The sequence below is a fragment of the Rhinoraja longicauda genome, chromosome 16 (assembly GCF_053455715.1).
Source record: "Rhinoraja longicauda isolate Sanriku21f chromosome 16, sRhiLon1.1, whole genome shotgun sequence".
Taxonomy (NCBI): Eukaryota; Metazoa; Chordata; class Chondrichthyes; order Rajiformes; family Arhynchobatidae; genus Rhinoraja; species Rhinoraja longicauda.
The window spans coordinates 41,038,610-41,055,970 of NC_135968.1; the positions used below are offsets into that span (position 1 = coordinate 41,038,610).

General features: G+C 41.7%; 1 protein-coding gene across 2 annotated transcripts in view; it reads left to right on the plus strand.

The window, feature by feature from the left end:
- Positions 1-16,902, plus strand: part of inpp5a (inositol polyphosphate-5-phosphatase A) — a 544,352-nt gene extending 527,450 nt beyond the window's left edge. Inside the window, exons 14-16 of one of the 2 annotated variants that reach the window (XM_078413693.1) lie at positions 3,127-3,195; positions 15,133-15,220; positions 15,381-16,902. In XM_078413693.1, the coding sequence (XP_078269819.1) occupies positions 3,127-3,195; positions 15,133-15,213 (150 nt within the window). In that variant the 3' untranslated portion in view covers positions 15,214-15,220; positions 15,381-16,902. The remainder of the gene's footprint in view (positions 1-3,126; positions 3,196-15,132; positions 15,221-15,380) is intronic. The other variant, XM_078413692.1, reaches the window with a different exon arrangement.
- Positions 16,903-17,361: the final 459 nt, after the last annotated feature.

The window sequence follows — 17,361 nt, forward strand, 5'->3', positions numbered from 1 at the left end:
CTTGACCCGAAACATCACCTATTCCTATTCTCCAGAGATGCTGTCTGACCCGCTGAGTTACTCCAGCTTTTTGTGTCTATCTTCGATATTAACATTGATCCTGATTTCTATGAGTCGCGGTCGGACTGTTCCTTTTGTGCATGTCTCCAGTTGCTAATTTCTTCCCCAGGCAGTTGATGCAGAACCATAGTCTTTGAGACTGAATGAGTTTACTGATTTCCTTAATATTTATTAATGACATAAAATTTGGCAAAAAGCTGGACTGTTGTAAATGTTCAAATTTGGAAATGAAACAAACTGGGACACATAGAGGATAAGAATAAAAGGTCAAGAGGATAATAATAAAATTCAAGGAAATATAGACAGACTGGTGTAATTGGCAGGTGAGTTGCAGTTGAATACAATCCCGTGGAATGTAATGTTCATAAACTCATGTTCATATGTTCTCGGAGCAGAATTAGGTGATATGGCCCATCAAGTCTACTCCGCTATTCAATCATGGCTATCTGTCTTTCCCTCTCAAGCCCATTCTCCTGCCTTCTCCCCATAACCCCTGACACCTTTTCTAATCAAGAATCTGTCAATCTCCACCTTAAAGATCTCCATTGACTTGGCTTCCTGCGGCAATGAATTCCAACGTGTTAGATTTTGTTAGGAAAAATGGGAAGAGGCAATTTCAATAGAGAACACAACACTAAGGAAGCAACTGGAACAGAAATCTGAGGAGGTGTGCATATTTCATTGAAAGTAACAAGAACGCTTGAGAACATTGACAGTATAACATCTTGGATGTGTAGGAAGGTACTGCAGATGCTGGTTTAAACTGAAGACAGATGCAAAAAGCTGAAGTAACTCAGCGGGTCAGACAGCAACTCTGGAGAAAAGGAATCGGTGACGTTTTGGGTGGAGACCATTCTTCAGACTCGGTCATAGAGCTGGGCTTTATAAATGAATGAGCAGGTTACACGAGCGATGCAATAACGTTGAACCACAGATAATTGTGTCCAGTTCTGGATGCTTTAGAAAAGATGTAAAAGCTTTGGAGAGGCTGTGGAAGAGATTTACTAAAGTGACCTCAGGGATGAAAGATTTTAGCTACATAGATCGACAGGATAAGAACATGAGTTTCTCAGAGCAGTAGAGCTAGTGTGGAGATCGTTAAAATTATGAAAGGTGTAAACAGATGAGGTGATGGAGGCAGATTCATTGGTAGAATTCAAAAGTGAGTATTTGAAAGGTAACAGTTTGCAGAACTACTCCGAGATTGGGGGGGTGGGACCACCTGGATTACACACACATAAAACTAGTATAGACAAGACACGCGGAGTGATATCCACTACGTGCCTCTGAATTATTCAGAATGAATAGAAATTCTTATTATCTCCAATTCCCCTCTAATAAAAAGGTTTATTTTACCTCTGCAAAAAGATGCATTTTGCTGATATTTTCTCCATTATTTACATACTTAAATTTTTTATTGAAGGAACTGCAATAAATATCAACTATCTTTCCCAGCCTGTGCCAGATAGTGAGTTGTTTATATATTTTCAGCTCAGTGATAACTCTTGGAAAAAGATCTCTGTAAAGGCGATACTGGTAAATGCAGATGGATTGCTTAAACCATTTGCAGACGACATCTAAATTGGTAGAGTTGCAGACAGTGAGGAGGCTGTCAAAGTATATGGCGGGGTTTAGATCAGGTACGGAGAAATGTCAGGTGAAGTTTAATCCGAGCAAGTGCGAGGTATTGCACTGTGGGAGGTCAAAGATGAGAGAAAATATACAGTTAATGGCAAGACCCTATGCATCCATCTACTCTGTCTTCATCATGGGTGTTAAACTATTGACGGACGTCAACTACAAACTAAACCACCCCCACATTTATCTGGAGTGCTCCTCCTCCCACTCTGCCTGTTGCAAAGATACTATCCCCTCATTCTCAATTTCTCAGTCTCCACCACATCTGCTCCCAACATGAACCTTTCCATACGAGATGTCCTCTTTGTGAAGTAAATGTGGTTACCCACCTGATGTCATCCATGGATCCCTCACCCACATCTCCTTGGTGTCCCATAGTTCTGCTCTCGCTCCACCTTCCTCCCCACCCACTCCCCCCCCCCCCCCCCCCCCCAGACTGAACAAGCATAGAGTTCCCCTGGTGCTCAGCTTTCACCCCGCCATCAAAACACATCCTTTTCCAACATTTCCAAGTAGGTAATTTTGCTCCTCTTACCTCAGTCTGATGAAGAGTCTCAACCTGAACATTCTCCAGAGATGCTGCCTGACCCGCTGAATTACTCCAGCACTTTGTGTCTCTCATATGTGTAAACCAGCATCTACAGATCCTTCTTGCACATACTTCACTATAAGGAGGATGCTCTCATCTGAAAAGAACTGCAAGTGCCCTTTTGTTGAAATATTGTACTGTGACTTTGAAGTGTTAATTACAAGATTGAAGCAAATGAAGCTGGGTGCTTCAAATGAAGCATCTTTGCAATTCTATTGAACACATAAACGGTTATAAATAGTTTTAAACCATTATTATGATCAATAATGCACCTATTTTGCCTTGATTTACTGATTAATAGAAAGCTTTTAGCAATCATGTGCTAATGGCTTTTAACCATAGTCCTTTGACAACTGCTTACAACCACCCTTGTTACTTGAGTTAAGCATCTAATAATCAAGCTGTTAAAGCAAACTTTCCCAAGGAAAAAGGAATGAAAGTGCAATGACAAAATCATTGCTGTCAGCAGACTTCCAGCAAGAGGTAGTGCAAATGGTGTTAGTATTACATCCTGTACATGCAATTATTGCTTATCTTTATTTACCCTTACACACCCAAACTCCATCACAGCAGACAAATTCTTTCCCCACCCTTACCCTGGCTTCATTTTGTAACTGCTGTTGTAAACCATGTCTAACTTTCAAACATTGGGAAGAGGTTTTTTTTAATTACAAATCCATGCAGGGACAGCCTTCCAACTTTACTTGCTTGTTGAAACTCCTGTAGGTTGCTTTCTCACCGCGTCTAAATATTTGTCTTTGTAGCTGAGCAATTGTGGAAAAAGGTCTTTGCTGTGAATAGCCACTCTGTGTCTAAAGAAAGCGATCTCTGTTTTACAGGCTGAAAATGATGAGAAGTCCGTTATCTATGACAACATTGGACCAAATGTTTGCATGGGGGACCACAAGGTAAAGAGTACTTTGTTGCTAAATTCAACAGTTTTGTTGAAGGCACTGAATGCTATTGTCTGCTCTGTTGGTAACATCACTGTAAGGTATGTGGCATGTTAATCATCTTTATTTTCCATTTTATCCCGTGCTGTATACACCATAAGCTATGTACTTAAATTCACGATACATGAGTAACAATTAAGTCGCAATTGTTAGTTTGAAACAACGTTGGGACTCAGAACAAGGAATGGAGCAGAAATTGTGTATTTTCCAATCAAAATAAACACCAGTCCCGAGGTTGATGTGGTGTAATGATCTCATCCATTTGCTGTTATTTTCTGATGTATGAAACCTGCCACTATTCATCCTCTGTCTTCAATTCCAAACATGTAGCATAAACACAATTATCAGCTAGAAATCTTTGTGGTTTAGAGTCGGTTATTCCTCAAAACTGCAGAACAAACTTTTTCTTCTTAGGGTTGTGGTGGATGATGTCTAATTTTTAGAAAAGGCTCAAGCCAGGCAGATCATATGATCAATATTTTTAAAAACTGTAGAAGCTAGATATATATATACTATAAAATCAGATAATGCTGGAAACACTCAGCAAGTCTATCGGCATCTGTGGAAACAGAGTGTCGAAAAGAACTACAGATGCTGGTTTATACTGAAGAAAGACACAAGGTGCTGGAATAACTCAGCGGATTAGGCAGCATCTCTGGAGAAGAAGGATAGGCGACTTTTCAGGTCTGAAACGTCAACCATCCTTTTTCTCCAGAGATGCTGCCTAACCCACTGAGTTACTCCAGCACCTTGTGTCTATCTTCTGTGGAAAGAGAAATGGTTGATGCCTCACGACTGGGACCATTGAATAGAACTATAAATGAGAGAGACTAGTTGGTCTCGGATAGGCAATGGGTGGAACAATAGGAATTTATCTGTCAGGGTGAAATAAAATGGCAGTAAGTGGGCATCTCAGATTCAATACTATGGCAGAGTAGATGGCTAGATGTTTGCATAGTTTTCATATCAAACACATGCACAAGCTGAGGCAACTTCCCATGGTAAAATGACCATGCCAAGAGGGAACCTCAGTCCAAAGAAATAGATTTTTTTTTAAATTAGTATTGATTTTACCTTTTGTCCACATCTCTTAAAGTTCCAAGAAATGTGTAGGAAGGAACTGAAGTAACTCAGCCGGTCAGACAACATCTCTGGAGAAAAGGATGTTTCGCGTCAGAGTCTCGACCCGAAACGTCACCTATTCTTTTTCTCCAGAGATGCTGTCTGACCCGCTCAGTTACTTCAGTTCCTTCCTACACATTTCCACACATCCTACACCCACAAAACCTGGGTGTCCTTGTACACCAGTCACTGAAGGTAAGCATGTAGGTACACCAGGCACTGAAGAAAGCTAATGGCATGTTTGCCTTCATAACAAGAGGATTTGAGCATCAGAGCAAAGAGGTCCTTCTGCAGTTGTATAGGGCCCTGGTGAGACCATATCTGGAGTATTGTGTGCAGTTTTGGTCTCCTAATTTGAGGAAGAACATCCTTGCTATTGAGGCAGTGCAGCATACATAGGTCATGAGGTTAATCCCTGGGATGGCGGGACTGTCATATGAGGAAAGATTAGAAAGACTGTGCTTGTATTCACTGGAGATTAGAAGGATGCGAGGGGATCTGATAGAGACGTATATAATTATATAACGACTGGACAAGCTAGATGCAGGAAAAATGTTCCCAATGTTGGGGGAGTCCAGAACCAGGGGCCACAGTCTAAGAATAAAGGGGAGGTCATTTAAAACTGAGGTGAGAAGAAACTTTTTCACCCAGAGAGTTGTGAATTTGTGGAATTATCTGCCACAGAAGAAAGTGGAGGCCAATTCATTGGATGAATTTAAAAGATAGTTAGATAGAGCCCTAGGGGCTAGTGGAATCAAGGGATATGAGGAGAAGGCAGGCACAGGTTACTGATTGTGGATGATCAGCCATGATCACGATGAATGGCTTGAAGGGCCAAATGGCCTCCTCCTGCACCTATTTTCTATGTTTCCCTCTCCCCTGACTCTCAATCTGAAGAAAGGTCTCGACCCAAAACGTCACCTATTCCTTCTATCCAGAGATGCTGCCTGTCCCGGCTGAGTTCCTCCAGCATTTTGTGTCTATTTTCGGCAACATGTACCTCAGGTATGGAGTCTGTGCACAATTCCAGCACAAAATCCGTTCATCAGCCATCCAGGCAAATTGTACACATGGTGCAATGAAAATCTGTAACTGGGAAAACAGAAATTCTAAAGAGAAGTCCTGCACAGAATACAACAAAAAAAAAAATCTGGTTTAGTGTCATCATCCACAGCAAAACTCCAAAGACGTACAGGTATGTAGGTTAATTGGCTGGGTAAATGTAAAATGTAAAGGTAAATGTAAAAATTGTCCCTAGTGGGTGTAGGATAGTGTTAATGTGCGGGGATCGCTGGGCGGCACGGACTTGGTGGGCCGAAAAGGCCTGTTTCCGGCTGTATATATATGATATGATATGATATGAAAACAGGTTGCAGAAGGAGGAAGGCTGAAGAGAGACTGGAAAGGCAGAATGTATGGCTGGATTGTGGTGGAGTATTTTGCAGGGGGCATTACTAATTAAGAGGGTCCAGAAATAGCAGAGATAGGGGATGAGGTAACAATTGATAAGGAGAGAAAGGCTAGCCAGATTTAAATAAGTGACTTGATCCAGATGGAATCTATACTGGAATGCTGGGGGAAATAAGTGGAACATTCAGAAAGGGTTTCATAAACTTCCAATCACCCCAGAAACCAGAAAAGGGGCCAGAGGGCTGTAAAAAAGGCGAATGTCACAGTCGTATTCCTAAAGGGCTTTAAGGACATTTCTGCAACAGAAGACCGATGGATTTAACCTCAGGGGGTGGGGATGTATTCAGATACTGTATGTACTTGGGAAAATGTGGGTTTTTTGTCTGAGTCTTAGACTGAATTTGTTCAAGGTTAATCATGTTTGACTAACCTGATAAAATATTATAATGGGATAAATAGGGAAGACTGACGAATCGTAAAACCACCAATGTCACCTGCCAAAATGTTCAGAAAACATTGTACAGAGTCCGTAGAAAAAAACGAGTTAGCGAGATTGAGGACCATGGAGTAGGGAATTCAGTAAAGGCATGGATTGGAGATTGGTTTGATTTTAAGTGCACAAAGCAGGCTGTTGCTAAAAGGTAATTACTCAGGCCAAACTATAGTGGACTAATGTTCCTCAGAAGTCAATGATGGTTGGACCACTCACTGTGTTTATTATAACAATAATGGGTGCACAAAGTAACATTTCAAAATTTGCAAATGACACAAAAAAATTGAGATATGAATAAGCATGAAAGAGAATATAGTAGACTGCAAGAGAATTGGATAGACACATGGAGGAAAATAAGGCGCAGGGTTCTGGAGAAAGAACAAGGAAGTGGAACTTCATAGACTCAATGAATGAATAAATTTATTGGCCAAGTATGTGCATATACAAGGAATGTGCCTGAGGAATATACAAGAGATGCAACCTGCATCTCTTAAGAGCGAGAGAGGTATTGTGGCAGAAACAAGCGTGTTAACCCAGGAAACTCCAAGAATAGCACAACACTGCTTTCTAGGCAGTGGCGTGATTGTTTGCATTTTGCACTGGAGGGCATGGTGCAGCTGAGATGCCCTGTGTCCACAGGAATCCAGGAAACACTCCCATCAAATTGTGCCGAAGGCAGTGGGAGTAGACAGCAATGTTGGTTGAGCACTAAGATTACAGAATGGATCGTCACGCCCCATGTCCTACCACCCATACTGGTGGTCTTAGGTACCGCACTGTGCGAAACAATAGACAATAGGTGCAGGAGGAGGCCATTCGGCCCTTCGAGCCTGCACGCACCGCCATTCAATGTGATCATGGCTGATCACTCTCAATCAGTGCCCCATTCCTGCCTTCTCCCCATACCCCCTGACTCCGCTATCCTTAAGAGCTGTATCTAGCTCTCTCTTGAATGCATTCAGAGAATTGGTTTCCACTGCCTTCTGAGGCAGAGAATTCCACGGATTCACAACTCTCTGACTGAAAAAGTTTTTCCTCATCTCAGTTCTAACACACTCATCGCTGGCCCACCGGCAGTTTTCCCAAACCTACACCCGCATTTGATATTTTACATTCCGCTGCATCCTTGCACGCTTTGCACTCCAGCGCTCAGTTGCATCGGGAATGGATGCCAATTGTCCAAGCTACAACCCAGGCCTGGTGAGTGTGCATGGTGGTGCACGGGAACATTGCAGAGAGTTGGCAACGATTCATTTTTCAGGTCAACGAGCATTCCGATTCCAATAATGTTCCTGAACCACATACAGAAGGGAATTGAGAATAAATCAAGTTGTGTGCCTCGTTGTCACCTTCCCCTCTGCCAACAATGAACCATTCTACATTTCCTCGAGCATCGTCTGCTTTGATCTGTCTTTTTCACACCTTACTCTTCCATATCTCTAGTCTCCCTCTCCACTGACTCTCAGACTGAAGAAGGGTCTCGATCTGAAACGTCACCATCCCTTCTCTCCAGAGATGCTGCCAGTCCCACCGAGTTATCCAGCATTTTGTGTCTATCATTTTGTTACTAACTTGCTGTTCATGACCTGGATTTTGGTGAATGCGGCCAGCTGCCCACACTTGCTATTCAAATTACCCTAAGGGGAAATATCTCTCTTTCCAATGCCATCTGGCCAATTGATCAGCTGTTGAACAGCAACATTTTTTAGATTTAGATTTAGATTTTTAGATTTAGAGATACAGCGCGGAAACAGGCCCTTCGGCCCACCGAGTCCGCGCCGCCCAGCGATCCCCACACATTAACACTATCCTACACACACTAGGGACAATTTTTACATTTACCCAGTCAATTAACCTACAAACCTGTACGTCTTTGGAGTGTGGGAGGAAACCGAAGATCTCGGGGAAAACCCACGCAGGTCACGGGGAGGACGTACAAACTCCATACAGACGGTGCCCGTAGTCAGGATCGAACCTGAGTCTCCGGCGCTGCATTCGCTGTAAGGCAGCAACTCTACCGCTGTGCCACCGTGTCGCCCATGATGCCAACATGATGCCAGACTCTGTTTCGGGACCCCAACTAAACTCTTGTTGAAAATCTTTGGCAAAGCAGTCAGTGCATCAGTACATCTCAATTAATGTTTAGGAAGTGTAGGAAAATAACTGCAGATGCTAGTTCAAATCGAAGGTAGACACAAAATGCTGGAGTAACTCAGCGGGTCAGGAAGATCAGGTTGGTTAAGGCAGACTGAGCGAAGATGTTGAGCGAAATGATCGCTTAGCATGCGCTTAGTCTCGCCGATGTATAGAAGTTGACACCTGAAACAGCGGATTTTTAGATTTAGAGATACAGCACGGAAACAGGCCCTTCGGCACACCGAGTCCGCGCCGCCCAGCGATCCCCGCACATTAGCACTATCCAACACACACTAGGGACAATTTTTACATTTACCCAGTCAATTAACCTACATACCTGTACGTCTTTGGAGTGTGGGAGGAAACCGAAGATCTCGGATAAAAGCCACGCAGGTCACGGGTAGATCGTACAAACTCCGTACAGACAGCGCCCGTAGTCAGGATCGAACCTGAGTCTCCGGCGCTGCATTCGCTGTAAGGCAGCAACTCTATCACTGTGCCACCGTGACGCCGTACAGTAGATGAGGTTGGAGGAGGTGCAGGTGAACCTCTGCCTCACCTGGAAAGACTGTTTGGGTCGAGGGGGTAAGGTAAAGGGACAGGTGTTGCATCTCCTGTGGGTGAAGGGGAAAATACCTGGGGAGGGGGTGGTTTGGGTGGGGAGGGACGAGTGGACCAGGGATTTACGGAGGGAACAGTCTCTGCAGAAAGGGGTGGAGATGTGAAGATGTGGCCAGTAGTGGGATCCCGTTGGAAGTGAAGGAAATGTTGGAGGATAATTTGTTGTATATGACAGCTGATGGGGTGGAAGGTGAGGACAAGGGGGACTCTATCCTTGTTACGAATGGGGAGAGAGGGAGCAAGAGCGGAGCTGCGGGATATCGAGGAGACCGTAGTGAGAGCCTCATTTATAACGGAAGAGGGGAACCCCCGTCTCCGATGCCCTCATGTGAAACACAACATCCTGGGCGCAGATGCGGCGTAGACGGAGGAATTGGGAGTGGGGGATAGAGTTTTTACAGGAGACAGGGTGGGAAGAAGTGTAGTGAAGATAGTTGTGGGACATAATTAATGTTGGTTCAGAAACATTAAAATCAAATATAACAGAAACTTGGGATTAAAGAATTAGTAGATTTTAAAAAACCCATAAAACACTTTAAAGAGTGTAAGAAGGAACTGCAGATGCTGGTTTAAACCGAAGATAGACACAAAAAGCTGGAGTAACTCAGCAGGACAGGCAGCATCTCTGGAGAGAAGGAATGGGTGACGTTTGAGTCTGAAGAAGGGTCTCGACCCAAAACGTCACCCATTCCTTCTCTCCAGAAACACTTTAATGAAATCTGCCGAGGATCTGCGAGCCACATTCCCACTCTGGGGAATCAGAGCAATCATTTTATTCATTATTGGGACATCGTGCAGAGTCCCGCAAAGGAATGCCACCAGGAAATTAGCCAGCAGGGCAGTGCCAATGGGTCAGGACTTCTGCATTCACATGGGTGTGTTGAATTCACCAACACTTTTCTATTGTGCAGTGTGAAGATGCTGCCTGAACCCATGAAATATGAACTCCTGTTTTTGACAAATTGCTTGCGATTTCTGTAGTTGTAGAACACTAATATGCCCTCTTCTCTAGCAAAAGAACATTAAAGATATGTAAGGACAATAATTTTTTATGAGTGGACATGAGAACGAACTGTTCAGTAGCATTGATAATGAAATTATATATTTAACTATACCTATAGATAGCCAATTCAATATAATTGCAGTTTATTAGTGCAGTCTTTGATTTAAGGATTAAATTGTCACTTAAGGTTATGGAATATAGAAACATAATGTGGGTGGCACAGTGGTGTGGCTGGTAGAGATGCTGCTTCACAGTGCCAGAGCCTTAGGTTTCGATTCTGACCTCTGGTGCTCTCTGTGAGGAGTTTGCACGATCTCTACTGTGACAACGTGGGTTTCCTCCCAACGGTTGCTCCAGTTTCCCCCCACATCCCAAAGATGTGAAAATTTGTAGGTTAATTGACCTCAGTATTTACAAATTTCCCTTGAATGTGTGCGGAGTGTTTGCGAAAGTGCGCGAACATTGATCTAGTGTGAACGGGTGGTCGATGTTCAGCCTGGGGTCGGTGGGCCGAGCGGCCTGTCTCCATGCTGTATCTCTGAACTAAACATTGCTCCTCTCGTCAATGACAATGATATTAAATACCTTTTTGTTCATCAGATTTAGAGCTAACAAACCTTGAAAATATGCAAGATTTATCTTCATACTATATCTAAATTTACCATTTCATCAGAGCTTTCCAATGGGTTAGAGAAGATGCCACCTGAAGCAAGATTATTTGCTAAGTATAGAATGGTTTAATGTTAGGTGCTTACAGTGTGCCTTGGGTTGCTAACTTGCACATGACCTCTTTCCTTGTCCTTGGTGGGGTCTATGTGGTTATCAGGAATGTAGAAGTGGAAAATAAAAATCACCAGTGTGTTTAGACAAATGTATGTACACCAGAGAGAAAAATAATTAGCATGTAAGTTTGTGAGCAGGTTTTAACTATGAGATAGTTTTAGACAGTTAAATGAAAAAGTTATTTATTACAACATATGCATTTAATGGTATAATAATTTACGTAAATGAATTGCACAATAAGTGATGAAAAGAAAGGACCATTTATTGCACTAAGCCATAATTAGAACAAATATGTTTGCTTAGTGGTAGGCTGTTATTGATACAAGGAGCAGGCTTGCTCCACGCTGTGAAATAACTCGATCAAATCTCCTTAAGAACAAATTTGCGTTCCTAAGTGAAAATGTGATGAGGGTAGATGTATTCCTCTGGTTTCCTGGCACCACAGCAGAACTTCTGCTAACTCCATGTATGTGGCCCTACCCAGTTTCAAATTAAGTGTCAGGTGGTTGTAGAGGTCTCTTAGAACATAAACGCCTCATACACGGCAGATTTGCTTCGCGCATCAAAATGCCACTTCCAAATTGGCATCCTGGATACTGGACTGAAATTACCCTTCCAGCAATACAAATGGGACATTGAGCAACTGGAAGAATTCACTTGCAAGGGAAAAAGTTTAATCTACAATTAGATCATTGTTAATGAATTAAATTAGACAAATGTGTCGGAAGGAACTGCAGATGCTGGTCTACACCAAAGATAGACCCTTCTCGACCCGAAACGTCACCCATTCCTTCTATCCAGAGATGCTGCCTGTCCCACTGAGTTACTCCAGCAATTTCTGTCTGAATTAGACAATTTATACTTAAAACAAACATGTCTAAAACATAGTAAGCAAGATCTGCAGACAAAAGGGGGAAGATGGGCATATCATTATTTAAGAGGTGCATTATTATACATTTCAAGATAATAGTACCTTTCAATTTGATGTAGAATAAACAAGGCCATTTTAACCTCATGTGTGCTTATTATAGTGGTAAATACAATGAACATGACAATTTATCTTATAATCCTTTGCTTCAGTGTTTTCTTTAAGATTTTATAAAATGGTTATAGTTATTCGTTAAATGAGGCAGTGTAACTGGGAAGGCAAGTCACCAGTCCAATTTGTGAGTAACTTAAACCCAAGCATTGAGACCACCACCAGAAGTTAGTGGGGAACAAATGGAACTGCAGGTGCTGGAATCTGAAACAAAAACAGGAAATGTTGGAAGAACTCGACCAATCAAGCAGCATTTGTGGAAAGAGAAATTTCAGGTCAAAATACCCTCATCAGAACTAAAAATGTAGCGATTGGTATGCTGGAATACTGTCCGCCACATGTGCCTCTTTCAAAACGATTTGCTCGAATCAGTCCTGGTTGTGATAACGATCACAAGGTTTTCTGATGCAGTGATCCTCAGGCTTTTGTAGGCCGGGCTGCATGTAAGACAAACAGATAACCGAAAACTTCTCCACTGAAGGATGGTTAATTTTCAAAAGACTGTCTTTGGTTACTTTTTTCCTTTATTGTGCACCTATTGTTTTCAATTTTCTCTTATATTTCCCTGTTTCTTTCTCCGCTTCTAGATCTCCACGTCTTACTCTTACCTCTCTCACTGGTATCAGATAATCTTCTCCAGACTACCATGTTGCTTTTGCCTCTTCTGTTTCCCTTTCAGTTACCTCCACACAAACACTTTCCTCTGTTCTTCTTTCTTTCATTTCCTCACTCTGCTGTCTGTTTATTCACTCTCCTCTCTTTGTTACTTCTCATCGTCTCACTTCTCCTATCTTTTCCCTCTTGCCTCATTCTTTCTTGGCATTCAAGCAGATTGTTCGCTCTACGTTCTGCACAACACTGCCGTATCAGGGAGAGAAGAGGAGGTAGCAGTATGTGTACATCGGACTGCTAGGAAGCAGGACTTTAATAAAGCAAGGGAGACTCGACTTCAAAAAGATTTATGTGCATAATGTTAGTTCGTTCTAATTTTGGATCATTATAAAAGCCATGCTGGAGTAAACCTAGAGACATTTATATGCAATAAAGCTTTCTAATGCCCTGTCCTTTTGTTCTCTTTGAAAATCATTGCAACATATTTTAAACAATATGTAACCTTTAACAATCTCAAGTGCTGGTAATGGGTGGGGGTGTGTTCCTGCAAACAAAGTGCCTTTGAATGGGCTTTGCCCTGGGTTGCCCCAAGCCAGTAGCTGATCATTACCTGCATCCAAACTACCAAATCAACAGCTGGATGCCAGTGTGCTACCTGACCCCCTCCATCTATTGCCAATGTTTAACAAAAACAAATAAATGGTTGTGCTGAGAGATCTTTGAAATTACCATGAGGCGAGGCTAAGGGCAAGGCGATCATGGGGATACAGGATAGTTTCATTCTCTCCCTAGCAGGGTGAAATCATTCAGGGCGGCAGAGTGGCGCAGCGGTAGAGCTGCTGCCTTACAGTGCCAGAGACCCGGGTTCGATCCTGACTACGGGGGGCTTATCCGTACAGAGTTTGTACATTCTCCCCGCAACCCGCGTGGGTTTTCTCCAAGATCTTCGGTTTCCTCCCACGCTCCAAAGACGTACAGGTTTGTAGGTTAATTGGCTTGGTGTATGTGTAAATTGGCCCTAGTGTGTGTAGGGTAGCCTCGATGTGCGGGGATCGCTGGTCAGAGCTGGCTCGGTGGGCCGAAGGGCCTGTTTCCACGCTGTATCTCTAAACTAAACATTCCGCTGATGCCAAAATAAGCAACAAAGAACCTGCTGCATTTGAATAGTCATCAGAATTGGCAAGAGGATGAAGGGATTGACTCTTATTAAATGCCAGTCAATGCTGTTTGGAAAGAGACAATACTGATTGACAAAACTTCATAATGAAGCACACGCACTGACTGGAAAAGGGATATTTGTTTGCTAATATTCTTGGGAATTTGGATGTGCTCCTTAATATTTAGGTACCTGCCTGCAGTTTCATAATTTTAGATGCCCTGAGATATATCTGCATATTATCTGAGCATCCTGCTCATCAACTACTTAATCCAAGAATGCCCGGCAGTCTGGCCTTCCTGTTGGGAGAACTTACTGAGAATTCTGCATTACTGAGAATTTTGTTACCTCCAAATGTGTGCTGAAATAAATGGAAGAATCGTCTACATCAGCTTCAGGAACTTTAAACCTTATTACATTTCAATTGCTGGATTTCTAGCCAAGAAATAACAAGGCCGCGAAGGAAAAAAGCAAAGTGCAAACCTTTGAGGAAAATTCAGTATTGATAAACTATGATTGATAACCCACAATAATACCATATCCAAACTCACTACTAAAATTATCAATTTGAAATCAGCAGTCTGATCTATCAATAGTAAAGAGTATTAATTATTTCTCTCCAGAGATGCTGCCTGTCCCGTTGAATTACTCCAGCTTTTTGTGTCTCTCTTCGGTATTAATTAAGTTTCATTTAGTCAATTTAATATATATTATGCTATATTATATTACACTTATTATAGACACAATTAGTAGACTATTATTGTTATTATTGCACTATTAGTGGGGTTTTTGTGTGCGCGCGCATGTGTGTGTATATGTATGTGTGTGTATATCTGTGTATATATGTGTGTGTCTGTATATATATATATGTGTGTGTGTGTGTATGTATTTGTGAAGATGTGTATATATATTCACACATTTAACCTTTTTTCTCGTTTATTATATTGTTTTTTTGTGTGTGTATATGTATGTGTGTGTATATCTGTGTATATATATATATATATATGTGTGTGTGTATGTATTTGTGAAGATGTGTATATATATTCACACATTTAACCTTTTTTCTCGTTTATTATATTGTTTACAGTGTACTATGTTCACATATTCTGTTGTGTTGCTGCAAGTAAGAATGTCATTGTTCGATCTGGGACATATGACAATAAATCACTCTTGACTCTCGACTCACCTCAACTCACAAATTCCTTGATAATCGAAGATGCTGTCATTTTAAATGTGTAGGAAGGAACTGCAGATGCTGGTTTAAGCCAAGGATAGACACAAAATGCTGGAGTAACTCAGCGGGACAGACAGCATCTCTGGAGACAAGCAATGGGTGACGTTTCGGGTGGAGACCCTTCCACAGACTCAGAGTCTGAAGAAGGGTCTCGACCCGAAATGTCCCCCATTCCTTCTCTCCAGAGATGCTGCCTGTCCCGCTGAGTTTCTCCAGCATTTTGTGCCTGCAATTTTAAATGTCTTATTGACCCAATGGCATGTTTTTTTTTTCTCTCTTCCAGCCTGTCTTCCTGTTCTTTCGAATAGCTGCAGGGGCAGGTAAACCTAATAGAAATATGCCCAACTGTTGTGTGGTGCAGTGATGTGGTGGTAAATATTCATGTTTTATTTTATTTTTACTATTCATCAAATTTCCATTTGGGCCTTAATAGCATGCTGATGCTATTAAATTTTGGCCATTCTTGTCTGCGTATATTATTGTGCTGAATTATTTATGTTTGCTGCTCTTTCCTTTTGCAAAACTTTGCAGGTAAAAAGTATCAAAGAAACGAGAAAATCTTTCGAGAAACTACCCTCTAGTCCGTTTGCACCAGACAAATGAAAGTGGACAAGCAGGGAAATCGGAACACTCACAGACATCTTTGTAATTCAACCAATGTTGACATTGTATTTCTTGGGCCTTCACCTCAGACTGTTCATCATCCATTCTGCTTTGACACCTGCAGTCTGTTCAAGACGACCACACATACCTCACCATTTCGTACATTCCTGTGACACTTGAATTAAATGTGGGACAATTTTTAAATGTGTCACAGACTTGTTGCCAAACGCTAAAGTAGAATTTACTACACCTTTTAAATATCTCACATTTATAATGTTTAGCAGAAAACATTGTCTGTCTTTTAACAAAATAAGCGGTTTCCTTATGTATAAAATGTATGAAGTGCAATGCGAAAATTGTATATCTATATTGTACTAGAGAGGTTTTTGTACATTCGATTGTATAGGTAGTGGAATTCCTTTTAGTAATGGTTTTATCGCAACATTTCATGTTTGTGTTAGGCTAGTTAGGTATCTTTTGTTTTGATGCTTATGCTACATATTGCCATATTATCTTGTTTTGAATCACAGTGTAGCTGCTCTTCAGGTTTACATCCACTTTAAAAAAGAAAACCAATTTATAACATCCTTCCGACTGCCCCCATGCAAAAGTCCTTTTGTAAAGATAGGCTGCTTGTCATCTGATACACTAACTATCAGTTATTGATGACAAATCCAACATATCCATATCCATTAGCCAATATCAATCCATAAGTTCTCGACCAAATTATACTTTAGCTAACTTAGACTATGCCATTATTGATAAAGTAATTTGATTTGCTATAACGACGACACAAAACTAGTAGCCTGTCTTGTGTTAAGTTCTACTATTGTAACTTATTCCAAAATAATGCCAAGTTTTCAGAATGTGAAATTTAATAGGATGGGAATCATGAGACTTTTTGTAAACTATTTCTGTCTATTTTTGTTACTGCATACGGTGGACCATCTATGGACAGCGTTTAGATGGGAATCTTTCCTTCTGCTAATGGCTTGCTACGTGTGCTTCAATGGATTGTATATAAGCCCCCTGAAACCTAAAGTTGCAAAATTCGTAATCTACCGCCAATATTTAATCTCCAGCGCTAATATTGCAAATTTTACGCGCTGCGTTCTTTACAGCATTAAAAGATGATTAGGTCCGGAGATGGGAAACACAGCCAATGGCGAACCGTTCCTTCCATCGATTTAATTTAGTACACTACAAAGTTCACAAGCTACTTGATGGCAGTGGATTGATGCGTGTTTTCGTATAAATCACTACGATTGGAAATGATTTTGTGTCTGCCGGCAGAATTTATGCGCCCGTGACCGTGAGATCATTCTCGTTTGTAGACAAAGTGTAAACAAAAAACAGTGTGCAGGCAAGCTGTACCAAGGTGCCCATGTATCGATAGCCGCCCTACTGTAAACTATTTTATTAAATCAAAGATTCAACTTATGTGACGTTTATGGGCTTATAGAAATAAATTTCTTTGTTTCTCAAACAATTCCACGGCACAACTAGTCTTTTCTGTTTCGACTCTTCTTTCGAATGAACTGGACCATCTTATCGAGATCCCATTGTTAGGTTTCCAAAATGTGTTTTCTCTTTCTTGTTGTTGTTGCTCGGCACTCTTTCCCATCCTAAAGGCCGAGAGTGGACTGCAAGAAAGTGATATCAAATCTAGTGGGCGTCTCGCAGTCCATGGATGGGGGGGGGGGGGGGGGGGAAGAGAGAGAGAGAGAGAGAGAGAGAGACTTGGAGTCTCCATCTTTCCCCTCCCTCCCTCTCTCTCTCTCTCTCTCACACACACACACACACACACAAAGTGATGTGCAAACTCCAAGAGACAAGACAGAGAGAACGACCCAGTATCAGGCAAAGAATGGGGCAACAAATAACTAGTTATTTTGGAGAATATGTACGA